Source organism: Prenolepis imparis, unplaced genomic scaffold (genome assembly GCF_030444845.1).
Source record: "Prenolepis imparis isolate NDT839.2.m4 unplaced genomic scaffold, iyPreImpa1.0 SCAF_5, whole genome shotgun sequence".
NCBI classification, from domain to species: domain Eukaryota; kingdom Metazoa; phylum Arthropoda; class Insecta; order Hymenoptera; family Formicidae; genus Prenolepis; species Prenolepis imparis.
In genome coordinates, this window is record NW_028141163.1 from 5025043 (window position 1) to 5043845 (window position 18803).

Consider the following 18803-nt stretch of genomic DNA (forward strand, 5'->3'; position numbering starts at 1 on the left):
ACACTCGGGCTACTTTTTTTCCGGAGTTGCGCGTAAGTGAATCGGTTCGGAAGTGTTGAGAAAGATGAGAAACGCTGGCGTGGTGTGCGCGAGCTTGGGAGAGTAAGGTGTCCTTATAAAGAGCGGTCGTAAAGTGCTCAACGTCGCTTAAAGGGTCCGTCTTCGGGCTGCTATTACTTCGAGAAGAGCACTTTGCACTATTACCAATACACGAAACACGACGATGCCGACGGGAAATGATAGAGTCGAAAGACGGAGGCAACAGCTAACCTTAACTCGGATCTCTCTCCTCATAATCGATCTCATCTTCAGAACTCTGTGAGTCTGAAGAATGTCTTTATTCCCTGTTTACTCACGATCTCACTCGTGCCACTTTGACGTCCAAGGCGCGTACCACGCATACATTAAAGGAGAGAGACTATCATGTAATATTACCTTATATTAATTAGCCAGTTTTTTCCTCGAAAGCATTTTTAATGAAAATCTTTCTTCAATAAAGGATTCTGCTTTTCCTAACCAGCAATTATCTGTTTCAGCTTTTAAGATTATAAAATGCAATTAATATTTCAATATTAACATATTATTTCTTGACCATATGAAATTTTCTTTTTCACTTAAAATCTTTGAAGAAAATGTGCGTTTATCCTTTCAGTTTAAAAAAAGAAAGAATAATATAGAGCTAACTTTGAGTTAAAATTTCTGATTAAACGTTAGTCAAATCATTACGTTACGCATAGCGATATAGTAATACATATTTAAAAATATTCTTATATTAAAAATAAATCTTTTTATTAAAGAAGAAATTTAAAAAAAAAATTTTTTTATACTTCTTTGATGTAGTGCAACGAATAAAATATAACGAAAAAATAATTATATTAGAAATGTTTATGAATTAAGTAAAAGTAAATTTACTGGTTAGTTCTATCATATAAAATATAATAAAACTATGCATTACATAAATTGTCGATATAAAGATTGATATCTTTTTGCGATTGACATCAGATTTGAAGTACGAAATAGGAAAGCATCACCTTAGCGTACCAACAAATTTCCGGATGGGTAGGCGTGGTTAAAAAAAACCGAATCAATCTTACTTAAGAAATAATACCGTACATTTCGTCTCGTGAGAGATCTGGGTGCGCCTGGGTAGATTATTCAAAAATTACCGCCTGTCATGGAGAACGCTCGTCAACTGGATGTTATACGTGAAAAGTTTTCGCGATGTTTCGGCCTTATCCAGGACGCGAATGGCAGGCGATCAATCCTGAAGTCGGGAGAACTCGAAGAGTTCTATCACGTTGGCGAAATTGATTTAAAGACCGCGATCGTAATCCTTTCGTTGGGGAGAGCCTAGTCGACGCACACCGAGATTCCATTAATGCGGAACGGGCCAAAGTCGGTAGTACATAATGTTGTCGCGCGTTGCACATTTCCCCGGTGCATACAAATTGCTTTGTCTCGGTGGCTATTTTTCTCTCTCCGGCCAGGGCGATCGGCGCAAATACATTCGGCGAAATTTCCCTTTACGACCATCCTTTACACCACCTAATCCCCCTCGTAAAAGCCGGCGTTCGTACAGCTCTTTGCTCTCTATAGAACGCGCCGTAAGGAAGAGCTCGCCGAAGAGAGCTCCAAGACGTTGCGAATAAAAGGAACGATATCGCTGAGGCGAAATTGAGGCGAGAGATTTCAGCGCGGATTTCGACGGGAAACAAATCGGGCCACCGTCGCGTTATCGAATTCCCAACGGCGATGTAAATTCGACGGATGGCTCATCTCGCAAAATAGAGAGGATTATTTATTTTCGAATGTATATATACGATGTAGCGACTAAAGCGAACGATATTGCGAGCTATTTTTCTTTTACGCGAACAATTATATTTGATTAAAAACATGTGCATACACACATGTAAATTATATTTAGTTTAAAGATAAATTTCTTTTATTTTTCAGAGTTTACCGCAAACACCAGCCGGCGGTGCTGGTGGAAAAGCAGGCGCGAGTGGTACAGGTTCAAGTGCTGGGATGGTCAATGGGGCTGGTACCGATCATGAAAACATCCGGGATGGTGCTGGCATAGATACAGAGCTCGTAAGTATATTATATAATTCGCAATTGGTATACTCGTATAAATCCCTCTTTTTCTCTTTGTATATTTTTAATTTTTTTTAAATAAATTAAATGTAAAATATATAAAATATATATAATATATATTATAAAATAATATATATATATATAAAATAAAAAAAATATATATATATACATATATGAATATAATAATAAAAAATACATTATATAAATAATATATATGTAAAATATATTGTATTATATGCGATATCTTCGAATTTATTACTCATTATTGGAAATTAATGTAGCAGTGTATTTTTGATCAATACACGTTATTATCATCAATACGCTTACTTTATTAATCATGTCTAGAATTGTATAAAAACCGTATTGTATGATTTATTTCAACTTTTCTTTTGTAATGTCAAGTGTATGAGATGCAATGATACTTGTTCTAGTCTTGAAATTTGATTTAATTTAGGTACTTTTAATTGTTCACGGTTAATGAGTTTTGGCAGGCAAAACGGTATCGTCTGACGACGGAAGAAGGAAATAGAACAAATTAATGTCTTTCTTTGTCGATAATTCCTAACGCTTTTGGGAAAGTTTCTCGCAAGTGCACTACCGCGACGAAAGTTTTATATGGCAAAAGAACCGACCGGCAAAGCGGCTATTCGTTGCGCCGGATGCTATTGTTTATACTTCGTTCTACTTCAGTTCGGAGCGATACCTTTTATTGCCGCGTATCACAGGACTAGTAGGGTGAAAATAAAAAGAAAAGAAGAAATGAAATGTCGCGCCGCGGCATGTCATGGGAAATCATCGTGATTACGCTCGACCTCTAAGTTATTCACAAGAGAATTCTATATTCGAAATTTCATTTAGAATGTAAACCCGCTACATGTATTTTGTTATCAAAATTATGAATGTTGAATTTTTTTGAAATTAATGCACTCACACACACACACATTTGAATGAAATAATACTTAATAATAAACGTGATATCATTATATTGATAAAATTATAATAAATAAAATAATAAAATAATAAAAAACTTGTTAAAATTATGAATGTTGAATTTCCGAAATTAATGCACAAATTCTAATGAAATATATAATGAAATTCTAATTAAATAATACTCAAATTTATATATAAATAATAAAAATATGATTTTGTATTGATAAAATTATAATAAATGAACAAGAGAGTTTCTTGCTTCAATTTGTGTTAAGGAAAAGAGGATAATTTGCGTGCGTGTGAGAGGATTAAAAATTTTTTAATATTTGTGCATAATAACATAAGTTTAGAGGGAAAAGGAAGGGAAACAGCAAGATTTTCCCCGAAAAGCACGCAATACGAGATCTAACCAGACGGTGGAAGCTAGCTGGAATTCAGGAATTAAGCGATTACTTCCGAAGTTAACCATTGTTCCCGGTCCATCAATCGCCTCTCCGGCGATTCTCCCAACCGTTTTTTCGCACGTCGATCTATTCGCACGGAATTAAAACCGTTATCTGCGTCCCTCCACCCTCGGCTTCGCCGAGTTTCGAGGAGCGGTGGAATGCGCGGCAGAGGGTGGAATCTATACGTGAACGTCGGACAAAAGAAATGCGAATAGAGATGGAAGCGACTGGTCATTTCCAGGCTCCGCGATTTAACACGATATGTGTATTATATCGAACTTCATTAATACATCATCACACATTATCACTACTTCTCTTTTCCCCCTAAAACAGCTCTGATTTTTTTTATATCTATTATCTATTTTAGTATTTTACATCAAGTTTAAACAAAAATTTATAATATATAATATGCAGAAATAAATAAATAAATTAACATATATTAAATGGATAATGCAAGTAAAATATTTACATGAAAATATCGTTCTTTTATTTTAGCAATTTTTTCTCACAATAAAAACTTTTTAAATATTTATTTAAATATATTTCTAATTTTTAATATGCAATTTTATGTGCGTTTTCAGTTAGCAAAAGTACTTCAGACAATATTATATATTTGTTTTGAATGCGCAGTTAGTAAAAGAAATTTGGAGTATACGTGTAAGTAACGAAACTATCTTTGCGGAATCCAATTGGATTGCTAGTGATCGATATTATTCATCTGGCTTTATGGGTATTTTTAATCGAGCTTCCGGAAAAGCTCACGTCCACCGTGATTGTTCGTTCGTTTGAAATGTCGGCGCTACGATAGGCGTTAACAATTTTTTCATCGCTGTCCCCATTCTCTCTCCGTACTCTTCCTCTTTTCCATCTCGGCCGAATTTTTTGCAATTTTTTCGGTGTCTATCGATTTACATGCGCCAGCAAAATCGACGACGCTTACGTCGTTTGCTGCGCTCGTCTAGCAGTTTATAATCGAAAAAGCGGGTGGGACGCGAGTTTCGGTGGCATGGCAGGCCAAGGGAAGTTGGGTTTTATTGTGCTTACTACAACTCGTTGTCCCGTTTTCTGGCTGTTCCGATATATCGAAGCCGTCTCACTTCTCGTGACCATCCTTATGTATTTGCGTATTCATCTCTGCATCGCTTGTGTGACAGAAGTAAAATTGGAAACGCTGTATACTAGGATCGGGAATATTTACAACTCGCATATTCTCTTATGTCAATATGTAATAGATTATAGTTTTTAGAAAAATTGCAATACATTTTTCTTCTATTTCAAAAACAAACATAATATAAATGTGTATAATATATTATAAGGAAAATTTTATTATTTAATTATATAGCAAAAAAAGAAATTATATAAATATGTAGATAATTTCTTTTCTTTTATTTTTCTTTCATTATATAATTCATAAAATTTTCCTTATATATATCTTCACATTATTCTTTTAAAATATGTTAAACGTGTTATCATTAATTGGACCGTGATGTAAATAACAAAGCCAATAATTAATTATTTTAAATTTAAATAATAAAATTTGAGTTGTTAAAAAGAGAAAAGGAGAGAGAGAATTGTCTAAAATATATATGCTATTATATTTTATAATGTGCAAATATTGTTTGATAGTTTCTATTATCTAAAAAAAATAAATAAATGTTTCTAAGATTCGTTGCCCTGTATTACTGAAACTTCTTACGCTTTTCTACAATCGATTCGAGTGAGCAATTTAGGAGTGACACAGACGAATCGAGAGCGTAAGGGTCTATCCTGCGTGTCTTGTAGCAATTTTCTGTGGAAAAGAAAATCAATTCCATTGCTATTATGCTGCCAATTTATTATGTTTCTCTTACTCAGGTTATACTAATCTCGAAATTTCTTATAAAAGCGATCACAAACACAAGTTTTCTCTAAACTGAATAATTATGTGTAAATTTTCAATGTGATTTTCTTTCTTAAGTTTCTCATATATTTTACTTCATTTCCTTATCGGTTTTTTTCTAATTCTTGTACTAGAAAAGAAGATAAAAAGAGCAAGAAAAAGAAGATTATCGTTGTTCGTTATATATTTAATCAAGCGTAGCAAGAAATATTAGAAAAATGCATACGGTACATCTGCTAGACGCTCGCATATTTGCTTAATTAAACGGTAGATTAGCAAAATGTCTGACCAAAGTTGCCAGTAACAATACAGTTTCGTGATTATGCAAATTTCTTTAATTTCTTCCTGGCCATCTGCGACGAGCGTTAATGTTGCATAATAAAAGAACAGAGTTATGAGAAGGAATACTTCATCTATATATACATATATATATGCTAGTTACATCGAGATATTTTTTTTAAGTTAGATTTCCGCAATTTTATACTCATTACTTATTTAATTTGATATTTAATTTGATATTCATTTAATTTGATGTTCATATATATAAAATCTTTTATATATGTATGTCTTGATGTATGTATGTATAAGAATTAAAGATATTTAATTTATGAACTTTAATTTATTTTTATAAATGTTTTATAAATATTTTATAAATTTTATATATATTTTTGATCTTCAAATCTCTCTTATAATATGACCATGCCATATTGATCAATTAATTATCTCTATACTATAGAGCATATATTTTTTTATTTCTAAATTCTCTTGTTTTTTTTATGTATAAAAAAGGTTAAAAGCATTCGATATATTCCATATCTACATCAAATTACAAAAATGTAGAGTAGAAAAAAAACAGTTACATGGTAAGTGCTCGCCGTAATAGTGAGAGAGGCGCCGAACGTTTTATTAAGCCGGATACGAAAAAAGCGTAGTTGGCCGAAGGAGTAGAAACGGATAGAAACGCGTTTATCGAAAGGAGAGAAGAGAATGTGTAGCGGATGAAAAGGATAGAGAAGAGAAAGGAAGGCCCGGTATATAACAAAGCGCTCGGCGGCGCAGGGGCTTTGAATTCGCGCACAATCCTTTCCTTTCTTCCACCTCCGTTATTTCCTATCTGCCCAGCATTATACATTTTTCTTGGCTTATATCACGAAAAACATTGGTGAAACGTTTCATACTCGTATTCACACGTGGCCACGAATCGCTTTATTAAACCCTTTAAACGCTCGGGAACGCGAATTACAGGCATTACAACGTAATATCGTATGATAAAATTGATAAGCGTATCGATATGAAAAAGATATATTTCTCATTAAAGTAGAAATAAATGATGAAGAAAAAAAAGTACTGAGTTCTTTGGGAGAGAGAGAGGAAATATAAAAGTTGCACATTTGTATGTCATATAGTGTGTATGCTTTGCAATATATAAATCTATGCAAAATTTTTTTCAGTGGAAATCAAATGTGTCATAGCCTTTTTACAGTAATTCATAAAGTTTGATAACGTGAAACATTATTTTTTATAGAACTGAAACTTCATATTTATAATAAAAGACCGCGCGTCTTATTCCATGCAAATTTTTCAAAACTAGGATCATGTTTACTTTCTCAGAGATCTCTTTTTTCGATCTACGAAATTGCTACTATTTTAGATTATTTATCTCAAAACTATCGGATTATTCCGTAAGACGGTTTACATTTTGCATGTGCATTCAGTGCAAGAGATAACATTTTAGCGATATATGTGTAATACTATGCTAAATACGTCCGTGACGCTTTCGCATAATCCCAGGACATCCAGATCTTGGATTTGAAGAATGTTACATTATCCCGAATACATGAGTAAACAACGCCTGTGTTGCAAATAACAGCTCGAATCATAAATCAAGGAAATAAGCCATACATAAACTCGTCCTTATTTGAATTCCATCCACAACAAAAGAGTTGTTTCATCACTCTTCGATGTAACTCGGAGAAACCGAGTGAATTTATAACTCTTTCACTCAACCCAACACTGATGTTAGTACGAACCGACAACATTTCTTTTTTCTAATACAGCATCAATTTTTAAAGAAATAAGATTCAATTTTCGACAAAATTAATAATAATTATATATTTAAAAATCTCAAATTATTTTTCACTTCACTTTTATACATTTTTTTTATCTATCTGTTACACTTATGTAAGTTTAAGAAAAAAATTAGATTAAATATTTTTAACTTAATTGTAAAATTGTATAAATATTTTATCTATTCTTGTACTGTAAAACGCTTTATAAAATTTACTTAAAAGTTAATAATTGATTATATAAAAGCAATCTTTGCATGTTCAATTTGCACTGTGAGAGTTACTTTACTTGCATATCTTGACATTGCTTTTTCCAGCAGGTTCCATATTTTGTGCGTTTTATCTCATTAATAAGCCACGTAAAGCGAGTGAAGTTCTATCCCAGATGTTAAAAGCTTTATTCAAAGTACAAAGAAGAGCCTCTCAGGATAGCGTGCATTCTTTTCGTTTTTTTCACCTGATTAATCTCGCGTGCAGAATGTTTCCGCACTTTGTTCGTTAGGCTTTTGCATTTCTCTCCCATGTGGCCTTAAGAAAGAGAAAACTATTATTCTTTTTTCTTTCTTTCTTTCTTTTTTATTTTTTTTAAATAAAAGCAGGTTAAACTTTCCATTAACTCAGAAGAAACTTTCCCATCTTTTTTTGAATCTTCTCATTTTTTCATCAGCCTTACAATTAGTTTCTACACAGAAGCTTTTTTAAGAGAAAAGCACCCTATTTAACTTTTTCTTGTTCGATTTCTTTAAAGAAAGATCTCTTTCGTTTGCGGTTTCTTAATAAATTGCTACCTAATTGTGCCGTCTTACATAATGCATACTTTATTAGCAAAGAATTTCGCCAGAAATTTTCTTTATCATCAAAGATTAATTATTATACTTTTATCGACATGCTTTATGAAGAAAATCGAAGATGAAAAATAAGGAAGATATTTATTACATATTTTAGATTCGAGCATATCAACTCGTGTAACAAAAGATGGCAGAGTATATAAATATTTTAAATATACAAATAGAAACGATGTATATACATATTTATTAAAAAAAGAATAAAATAATAGCAGAAAGAAATAATATAAATGGACGGGGGGATGCATGATGTCATTTCGAATTATATATAACGTAGAGTCATTAACTGTATAGTATTTAGAAGCAAAAATATAGACAGCTTCATGATTGGAGTTTCTTCGAAATGACATGACTTAATTCCTCTCTGACAACAGACGTAACCCGAATCGAGAACACGGAAAAGAGAAGCCGGGAACAACACTGGGGTATTCACTTTGTTACTTGCAGTTAACGGGAAATAGGTGGCACGGATGGAGACGCTTTACGATCCGTGGAAACTTCGTAATAGTACCGTACCGTTACGACCTTCCGCCCTCCGTTTCAATAAACTAATTGAACCTAAAACTTCTCAAAGCCACGCAAAGTCCTAGTCGAACAATATTCATCCACCAGCATAAAATACCACTAGAGTTCAAGCTAAAGTTACGTTAGTGACATTTATTAGAAAATGATTATAGACAAGAATTTAAAGTAATATTCACGTCTTACAGAGAACGATGTCACTCGTGAAAGTTGATGAACATGTAAATGTACTACTACTACTATGTTATTAATTTCCAAGCTATTCTGAAAACTAGCCTAGAAACGTGTCTAATTAATTCGAAAAATTTTATTAAATCTTTGTTAAAGGAAATAAAAAAATATGAGAATTTTTCTAAAATATTTAAAAAAAAAAGAGAATGAGAATAATATGAATTTACTTTTCAGCCAAGGAGTACACGATGCCTTTAGCAAAGGAGCTCTAACGAACGCGTTATATTGCAGAAACAAATGCATTATTGAGATAATAAAATTACCTTTAATCAACTGGAGAGCTTTAGGGAGAAAATTTAGGATAGTGTAGCATGGTCGGGCTAGATTTTCACACTTTCACATTAGCTCGTAACATCCCGGCTGTTGGGATAGAAAGTTTCCACACTATTCGCGAGTTGAACCGAAAACGTTATCTCGTCGATGTTGCATTACTGGAAGTTAAGCTTAAGCCATTTAAATCCTCCGCGGATCATACAAGTTTATCAGTTACCCGAATGCTTCTAAAGCATATGAGACTAGTGTAATGAAAATAATTTCGTGTAATTGCAGTACGATTAGAAATGTAAACGTAGGGAAGAGTCTCTTTATCAATCTCCCCTGGCGATAATTAATTACTATGTCAATAAAATTTAATCTTTTATTTATTTATTAACCCTTTTCAATCGCTTATAAATTATCTATTAGTCCTATCGATTCTAGTGATTGATTATGAACAAGAGCACATTGACGATAGAATAATAAGCATACCTTTAATTCTGTTCACATACTCGTTCGTATGCAAAACGCAAATATAGATACGCACTTTCGAAGTGCTGTATCGCCGTTTACCGAAGTAAGGCGGCAAGAACTTGACGGAAATATTATCTCGTCAATGTCGCATTAATACGTGATAAGTTTAAGTTGGGATCCAATTTGAATCTCCGACAGCTTGTTAGCTCGGCTGTGAGCGCGACTTTGGCTATGCGCATCAGATTTAGCATTCGCCAACTTTGGAACAAGCTAACTCAAAAGCGGCGCGTTCCGCGGAAACGTTCTACCAGACAAATTCTACATTCCGCGCACGTATCAACTCGTGAAAGTCTCACATACCAGAAACGTTGCGAGATGCACGATGGAAAAAACTTGAAAAGTTTTGAAATTACGCATTGTCTGCTTATGACACGCATTTATGCGAGCATCAAATGAATAAATTATATTGGCGTAGATTTTAATTAACTCACAACTTTAATACGTGTATAAAAGTATATTATAAAATATTATACAAAATATTATATACACATATTTTATAATTTTATACAATATATATGATGTAAACAAATGGAACCTCAAACATAAATGAGCAATTAACTTTACAAAAATATATTATATAAATTATAATTTGTTTACCCTACTTTGCTGTCATCGAAGCCTCGTTACGCGAGTCTTCTCTTTTCTCGTTCACTTTTTTCTGCCTCTTTATGATACTCATACAGCACTTAGTCTCGAAAACATCGTTATTGTGCACTAATTAGCACAACATGATGATCGCGTATTTTGTACGACACTCCTGATATTTCCCACCGTAATCGCGCGAAAATTAATTAATTGCACGAGTTGATAATCATAAGAAATAATCACATTTAGTATCTATTAATATTTTGCGATCGTATTTCGAGAGATGATACGACGACGTTTCTTGCTCATTCGAGTCTTACAATTAGTATGATTGACAACAAGACCACATGTAAAAACAACAGTGCTGTATATCGCAAAAATCATGTTTTTCATAATGCCTGACAAAAAGATTTTAAATATAACAATTACATATATCCTATGAGATTATATATACATATATGATTATCATCAACGCAATCAATAAATTTTCACAATTATTGCATTCGAATTCGTCATTTTAACTCGACTTGCGTATTCTAACTCTATCGTGTCCTTGCTAATGAAAGAAATAACAACGCGGCTTTATATATTGCTGTATATATTGTTCGGTATTCGGCAGTATGTCAATGCGAAATAGTGGGGTTGCGTTCCACTACAACGAGAAGGAGAAAACAACGAGTAAGTGAAGACATATCGAAAAGGGGAGAAAGACCGAGACGCACGAACGAAACGATTATTATTATTCTGTCAACATACGTATGAAAGAGGTATTATATATTGTTATTCATCAGTAAAGAGTTTCCTATCTTGGAAGCTTTCGATAGTGATTTCACACATTCAGTTCTCTTTTAAAATTTTACTTACATAATATTTGTAACAATTGCGTAACAAAAATTTGACGTTAGTACATTTGTAATCTGTTAAAATGCATATTCTACATGATTTATTATTCGATCAAAACTTACATAAAATAATAGTTATTTTATAATAATGTATATAATTTGTTAGCAATTGTGAAGTATATAGCAACTAGTGCAAATTTTGCACATCGAATCGTTTTTTTTTCGATGTCAAAATTTTTATACGATTTTTGCATTGTTTTTCTACTGTAATCCCTTTCTAAAAAAGGCATGTTAAGTCAATTCTCACAAGTATTGTTGCCTCTTCTCCGCGATGCTGATTGGCTGCCTCAATTTGCATTGTTATATTCGTAGCATCGAGAGACTGTCATCGCGAGGGTTAGCAGTTTGATAGTTTGTTCAAAATAAAATTAAATATAATAATATAATGTTTTAAATAATATTTTATAAAACTTTAAACTCGATTAATATTTTTGAGTTATCAGCTGATTTCTGTCAAAAAATATTAATCGCGCATACAATATATTTACAACATATTACTATTTTAATTTTTTACCACATTATTTTAAAATTTAATTAGCAAATTAACGCTTTATTAATATTTTTTGACAGAAATCAGCTGATAACTATCAAAAATATTAATTGAAAAGTATATTATAACATATTATTTAAAACATATTATTTTATTTAATTTTATTTTGAACAAACTGTTAAACTACTAACCCTCGCGATGACAGTCTCTCGATGCTACGAATATAACGCATAATGCGAATCGAAACAGTTAATCAGCATCGGAAAAGATGCAACAATACTTGCAAGAATCGACTTAACGTGCCTTTTTTAGAAAAGGATGTTATAATATTTTTAATTCGATTAATATTTTTGACAATTATCAGAGCTGATTTTTGTCAAAAAATATTAATCGCGGATAAGATATTATAACATATTATTTAAAACATATGTTATTATTTTAATATTTTCAATATATTATATATATCCCCATTACTGCTATAGAAATATTATAAAATAAACAATTTCTCACTCACCGATACGTGCAATAGCGTAGTTGTAGTACACAGCACATTGATCTGAAAACAAAATATTCAAATTATGTATATACACATGTGTGTGTCGAATATCTCAACATATCTCAACATTTCATAAACAATGCAGTTTAGAAAAAATGTTTTATTTTGCATACCTCACAGTTGTCCCGATGTCGCCCGATGCCTCCCTGGGCCTCCTCCTCCTCTCTGGTCCATGGTAGCACTCACGACACTCGCGAAAATACGAATAATTACGATTGCCCGACACTTTACACGGCACTCCCGACGCGCGAAACTTTACACGGCACTCCCGACACGACGCGTGAATCGCACTGTGTATCGCAATGCTATCTGTAACAAATAAAATACATATATTAGAATCTTATTATTTCGCATTATAACATACACAATATAAATATGTAAGCTAGAATTAACGATAGATATATCCACGGATCGCAACACATTCGCGCGCGCGAAAACAGATTAAGTTGGGTTATGTTGGCAAGAGATTTTGCATCCAATTTTTCGCGAAATATGCGTTTCGAACAATTACGACTACATATTAACGTTGAAATTATAATATGCGATTGATAAATATTACAATACAAAGGTTAGAAATCGTTTCTAACGATTATGCTTACTAATTAATCACAGCGGGACGCAGCTCGAACTGCCTGATACTCGCGGCGTTTCGGTAATGGCCGAGGCTACAAACATCGGCAACTTCACTCTAATAGCGCGCGCGCGATACTATATTCATGACTTAATATTAATAATTCATTAAAACTCGAAGGAGATTCGTTCGAAAAGATATAGCTTTAGAAAGAAAAAATATTAATCGAGAATAAGGTATTATAATATATTATTTACAACGTATTACTATTTTATAACTTTTACCATATTATTATTTTAAAATTTAATTAGCAAATTATAACATACACAATATAAATATAAATAGGTAAGCTAGAATATTTAATTAGCAATGTTTATTAATATTTTTCGACAGAAAAATCAGCTGATTAAGAGACATTGAGAGAGAGAGAATGTCTCTCTCTCCGCAATAATATTTTCTCTCTCGTATTCATAGAAATGTTTTCGAGATGTCTTGTGTATTTGAAGCTTGATTATTGTAAAAAATAATTAATTTGTTATATAATTAATTTGTTGTATAATAATTAATTTGGATAATTTGTCAGTGTATCTACCGAGCAATCACAACGTCTGATTAATGTCTTATATTACTACTGAAAAAAAATTAATTGAAGCTCTACATGACATATATAATTAAAGCGTCAGCTGATTAAAGCGTTAATTTACTAATTAATTTTTAAAATAATGTTATAAAAATAAAAATAATATAATATGTATTAAATAATAGGTTATATATATATAATACTTTAAACTCGATTAATATTTTTGACAGTTATCAGCTGATTTCTGTCAAAAAATATTAATCGAGAATAAGATATTATAACATATTATTTACAACATATTACTATTTTAATTTTTTAACATATTATTATTTTAAAATTTAATTAGCACATTAACACTCTAATCAGCTAATTTCTGTGAAAAAAATTAATCGAATTTAAACAAACTTTATATTATTTTTTTTTAAATATCATTTTTTTATATATAAAACCGAAGAATGTTCTAGTATAATAAATTGCGCATTGCGATTAATATCAGAAATTTCATCCAAAGTGTCGTGCATTCGTATTCATACATTATTAATTGTTTTTTTTCATCGCGTGTACCCTATAAAACAGCAATAATTATGCATTAAAAAAAAGTTTTTAAATCCTATTCCAACATTACTAAAAATAATATAAAAGTTATGACGATCAAAATTATAATTTTCTAAAAGTTTTCATTTTTAATGCATTTTGTAAGCACAAAACAAAACAAAAACAGAAAAGCTAATAGCGGAGAAATGTCATCTAAGATAAGTTTCAGCTTAGCTTTCCATTTTCGGAATTTTATTACTCATATGTTAAGCGTTATTATATCATATACAGGTACACTGCGTCAGGATAGCATGTTGAGTTAGCAGCATCGCGTTACTTTACTCAAGCCCCCAACCCGTATACTGTTTCAGGCTTTGGTGTACCGAGACGGCAACCTCGTCTCAGGCTCACTTGAGGCGTTAGTACAGCACATGGTGCCTACGGAGGAATATTATCCCGATCGGGCGTACCTCTTTGCCTTTTTGCTGAGCGCCAGGCTCTTCATCAAGCCGCACGAGCTTTTGGGCGAGGTTTGCGCTCTATGCGAGCATCAGCAAAATCTGAATGGAGAGGGCGGTAAGGTGAGCACACCGTAGATATATTTTCAATCTGCGAACCGGCACGCAGCTCTTTGCCGACACATGCATCCACGAAGGCCACGTGTATTATCGTTTCATCACGGGGTCATATATTCTCGTCTGTGCCTCTACCCTTTTGCTCCTTTATCTTTCGCGAAATATATAAGTATCTTACATTTGAGTAAAGCAAATCATTTTCTTTAACTTTACAGAAAATTATTTATTTAGATTAAGATCTGTCTCTCTCTCTCTCTCTCTCTCTCTCTCTTTTTGTTTTCGTTGTCTTCCTTTCTTATCATATTCTGGCGGATATTAAGATATTTTTATATAATATATAAATTGTGTTGAGTTTCGAAGCTAGTCATTCCGCAACTATTCTTCATTCGTAAAATATCGATCCAACAATACATTTACTTAATTTAATTTATTCGATTTATAACGACATAATTTTGAATAATAAAAGAGTTGCAAAATGAGAGAGCACTCGTTGCCATCCACTTTATTTATTCGTTCGGTTAAATTTTTATCCCTCGAAACAAAAATTCATCTCTGTCATTGGGAAACGATAAAGTATTTCGTATATGTATTCCAGGAACGACTGCACCGCTTCGTGCCGCGGCTAGTGCAGCTGCTTGCGGAATGGACGGAAACATTCCCGTACGACTTTCGAGACGAGAGGGTGATGGGCCATGTCAGATCCATCACGCAAAAAGTCGCTGCGGTCGACGCCGCGGCCAGGCAGGAAGTTTCGGCATTGCTGCACAACTTACTGCTACGACTGACGGCCTTGGAAAGGTACGAGGAGGGCCTGGCCAGACTGGCGACCGAGGCAGCGACGGAGCAGCTTACACAGGTTTGCGAATTTCAGTACAAGCGCCCATTTGCGGCCGTCAGTTTGCATCTCGCTGTCCCGCATTTTGGGCTTAGTTAGTCGCTTTAGCGCGACGTTTCGAACTACAAATATCGCTGATGTCTCGAACGAGGTTCGTGCATGTTGATGATATTTGCTCATTTGGTCGAAAAAGAAAAAGAGAAAAACAGCAAAATTTATCTGAATGAGATAAAAATGCAATTTGACGATATAACGTTTGGCAATTTTACATTTTAATGTGTTAACGATGACAATTTTACATAATATTCTATATAATTATTAGTAAATTAAAATGAGATCTTTTACTCGTACAAAGTATAGATAATAATTTGTGTCTGCCTTGCATATCAAATTTACTATCAAAGTAATGTACTTGTAAAGGACAGCGCAAATTTATAGGTAAAATTCGATACGCAAATTACATGCATATCCAGAGTAAAATTGTCTGTAATTCGTATTATTAGGGATTTTATAATATCATTTTAATATCATAAATTAATAAGAGAAAGGGCATTGGTGCTTTTGATCGGTCGCGCATTGACCCGAGTATCGCATGATTCCGCAATTTCAATATGGATTTATACTCGCGTAATCCGGCTCGCCCTGTTGCAAAGCACGATTACTCGGTCTACCGTAATCGCATCGACCCTTCGAGGACTTTCAGCATAATGAAGCGATAATATTCTCCCTCCGGATAACACCTTCCCCCGCCTCTTGCGCGTTCTCTCTCACTTCTCGACCATTTCACACATGGTTACTGTAACATGGCTGTTACGCTTCGCGAATATTCCCGTTCTTCATGTTTGTATGTGTATCATGCATGCACACACACACACACGCACACATGCACACCGATCGAAACGCACAAACTTGGACATTTACGTAGGCGTACGCGCGTTTAGCCTATAACCGGGTTAGTTGCATTCCCAGCCGGGAGACGTTAACCATTCCGTTAATTTCATTATCACGCACCTATCTGCTTGCCGCTTGTAACATCCGTTAATGGGTAATTTGTAGCTGCGTTAGTTAGTTAAATATGCCGGATCGTGTCGCGTGCGCGGTTAATCAGTATCCAGAGGGATGCTGCGTTTCGTGTAAATTACGAATTTCCTGTAAATTGCGCGAAGAATTACGATAACGTTTGAAAAGGGTAAAAGTTCTGCGGGGGATTGTAAGAAGATAAAGATCGTAATAGCCGTTCGATACGTCTATCTTCAAAGCTTACAGCTTAAACGTCAATCTTTTGTCGATATCCACGGAAAACTACACGCCGCTATGTATAGATATATTCTATAAAAAAAAGAGAAAGAGGTAATTCTTACAATTTTTCATGTGCAATATCTAATCTTATTTAAAATTTTAAATTTTCGAGTTTACTTTAAAATTCTATTTATAATAAATAATTCTAAATTTTGCCCAAAAATTATTTTGTATTTTACATTATATTCTAAACAACTTTTAAAATACTAATGTAACACAATATAAGTGAGAGGTTGAACGAATCTATGCTGAACTTACGTACATAATAATTTCTGTCATGAATACGAAATAACTGTTACGTGCGGGACCAGAATAAAATTAGATATTCGTGTGTAAAACGAAAATTTCCATTAAACCCCTGAGATAGAATTTCTGGCGAGTTCGTTCCAAAGAATATTAAAGCGCAACTACTCTGTTATTTACCGACTGTGTGCTAAATGTCGCAAAATTTCTACAACAAAATAAGGCGATTTCGCAAAATATATCGGATATGAAAACACAGTCCATAAATTCTTCGGTATAAACATCAATTTATCTAAAAAAATTTATTTAAAAAATCGATAAATATACGATCACAATTATTATCTTAATATTTGCGATATTATTTTCTGCTTATTGAATGCTTGATATGAATTTAATCCTTATTCTTTCTAACTATTATAAAAAGAAGTAAAAAAAGAGATATTATTTCGCGACCGAAACAGCTGATTATTTATTCAAGAATCGTGCAACGATATTTTGTTAAAATCTGTTTGTTGTTGCGTCAAAGAGCTTTGTATGAGAAGAAAGGCCACGAAGGCCATTTCGTCGCTTCAACAATTTCTTCAACGTATGTGACTCGCAGTTTACGCGAAAATAATTTGTTCCGGATAGGTTGGAAAGGAAAGACGAGAGCTCCAGTAGGTAAAAGAAGAAGCAAGTATTGAGAAGAGGAGAAAAAGAAGAAGAGACGAGATGAAAAAGAAATAGCGAGCTCTCGCGAAGCTCTGGCTTATTAAACCGCAAGTTCCCTTCGCCGCGCTTTTTCAACTCGTTCTATATGTTACCATGACGGCAGCAACTTTATGTAGCTTCACGTAGAGAAACGAGTTATAACTCTCGAGACCAATAATTCGATCGTAATACTATATTTCTCTCTCTCTCTCTCTCTCTCTTTTTCTCTCTTTCTCTCTCATCTTCCTACTGCTATATTTTTCATTTTTTTTTTCATTCACATTCCTGTATGTATTTCTCAAAGATTTTCATCTATACCATAAATTATATGACATGAAGCGATATTCGTTACTGTTTCATAGAACATTATATACGTTCCTCTTCAATTAAGAAATACGAGAAGAGCGAAACGCATTTTTGTATCCTCACATATTTCAAACTTTAATTACGTTTTTCTATTTGTTGTTCATATAGCGATACAAATAATTTCAAGCGCAAAGAATTGAATTATTAGTTGGCCGTACTTTCGTTGCAAGAGTTCGGTACGTGTCGCATCTTTTACAGAAAAAGATAATTTTTTTTCTTTATTCAAGACGAGAAATAACTTACAAAACCAATAATGAGTTTTCGATATTTGTTTTCTTTCTCTATCGAGTAACTTCTAAGTATCTATATTCTATATCGTGAACTGGCAGAAACACACTTTGAGATCACGAGAGTACACTCTTTTCTTATTCGTTTTAACTTTCAATTTGTTTTATCCGTCGATTCGGACAAGTTTCCCTCCTTTCGAACGAAACTCTATGAGAAGATGGCGTATAGGTATTACTTTGTGTTACGAGCTATCGTTTCACTTTATCTCGAAATTAATTTTGCAAAGCATGTTTCTCAATTAGGTTTAGCGGTGTTCTAAAGAAATAACTTTATAATTATGTATTATATTTCTTGTTCGCTGCATAATAGATTTAACGTCATAATTATACGTGTTTCCACATCAACAACTTGTTAAATCAATTAACCAGTTAATCCAATTAAACTAAATATGCAAAATTCATCGCTCAAGCCAAATATGTCATACATATAAAGGCTCATTAAATATCACAAAGGAAAATTTCGTACTTTCTAATTATAATTTAAATCA

General features: G+C 33.1%; 1 protein-coding gene across 3 annotated transcripts in view; it reads left to right on the forward strand.

Moving 5' to 3' along the window:
• LOC145935845 (uncharacterized) overlaps positions 1-18803 on the forward strand; it is a 265904-nt gene that overhangs the window by 231033 nt on the left and 16068 nt on the right. For 2 of the 3 annotated variants that reach the window (XM_083037499.1, XM_083037500.1), the window contains exons 4-6: positions 1954-2091; positions 14368-14601; positions 15191-15451. In XM_083037499.1, coding sequence (XP_082893625.1) covers positions 1954-2091; positions 14368-14601; positions 15191-15451 — 633 coding nt within the window. The remainder of the gene's footprint in view (positions 1-1953; positions 2092-14367; positions 14602-15190; positions 15452-18803) is intronic. The other variant, XM_083037501.1, reaches the window with a different exon arrangement.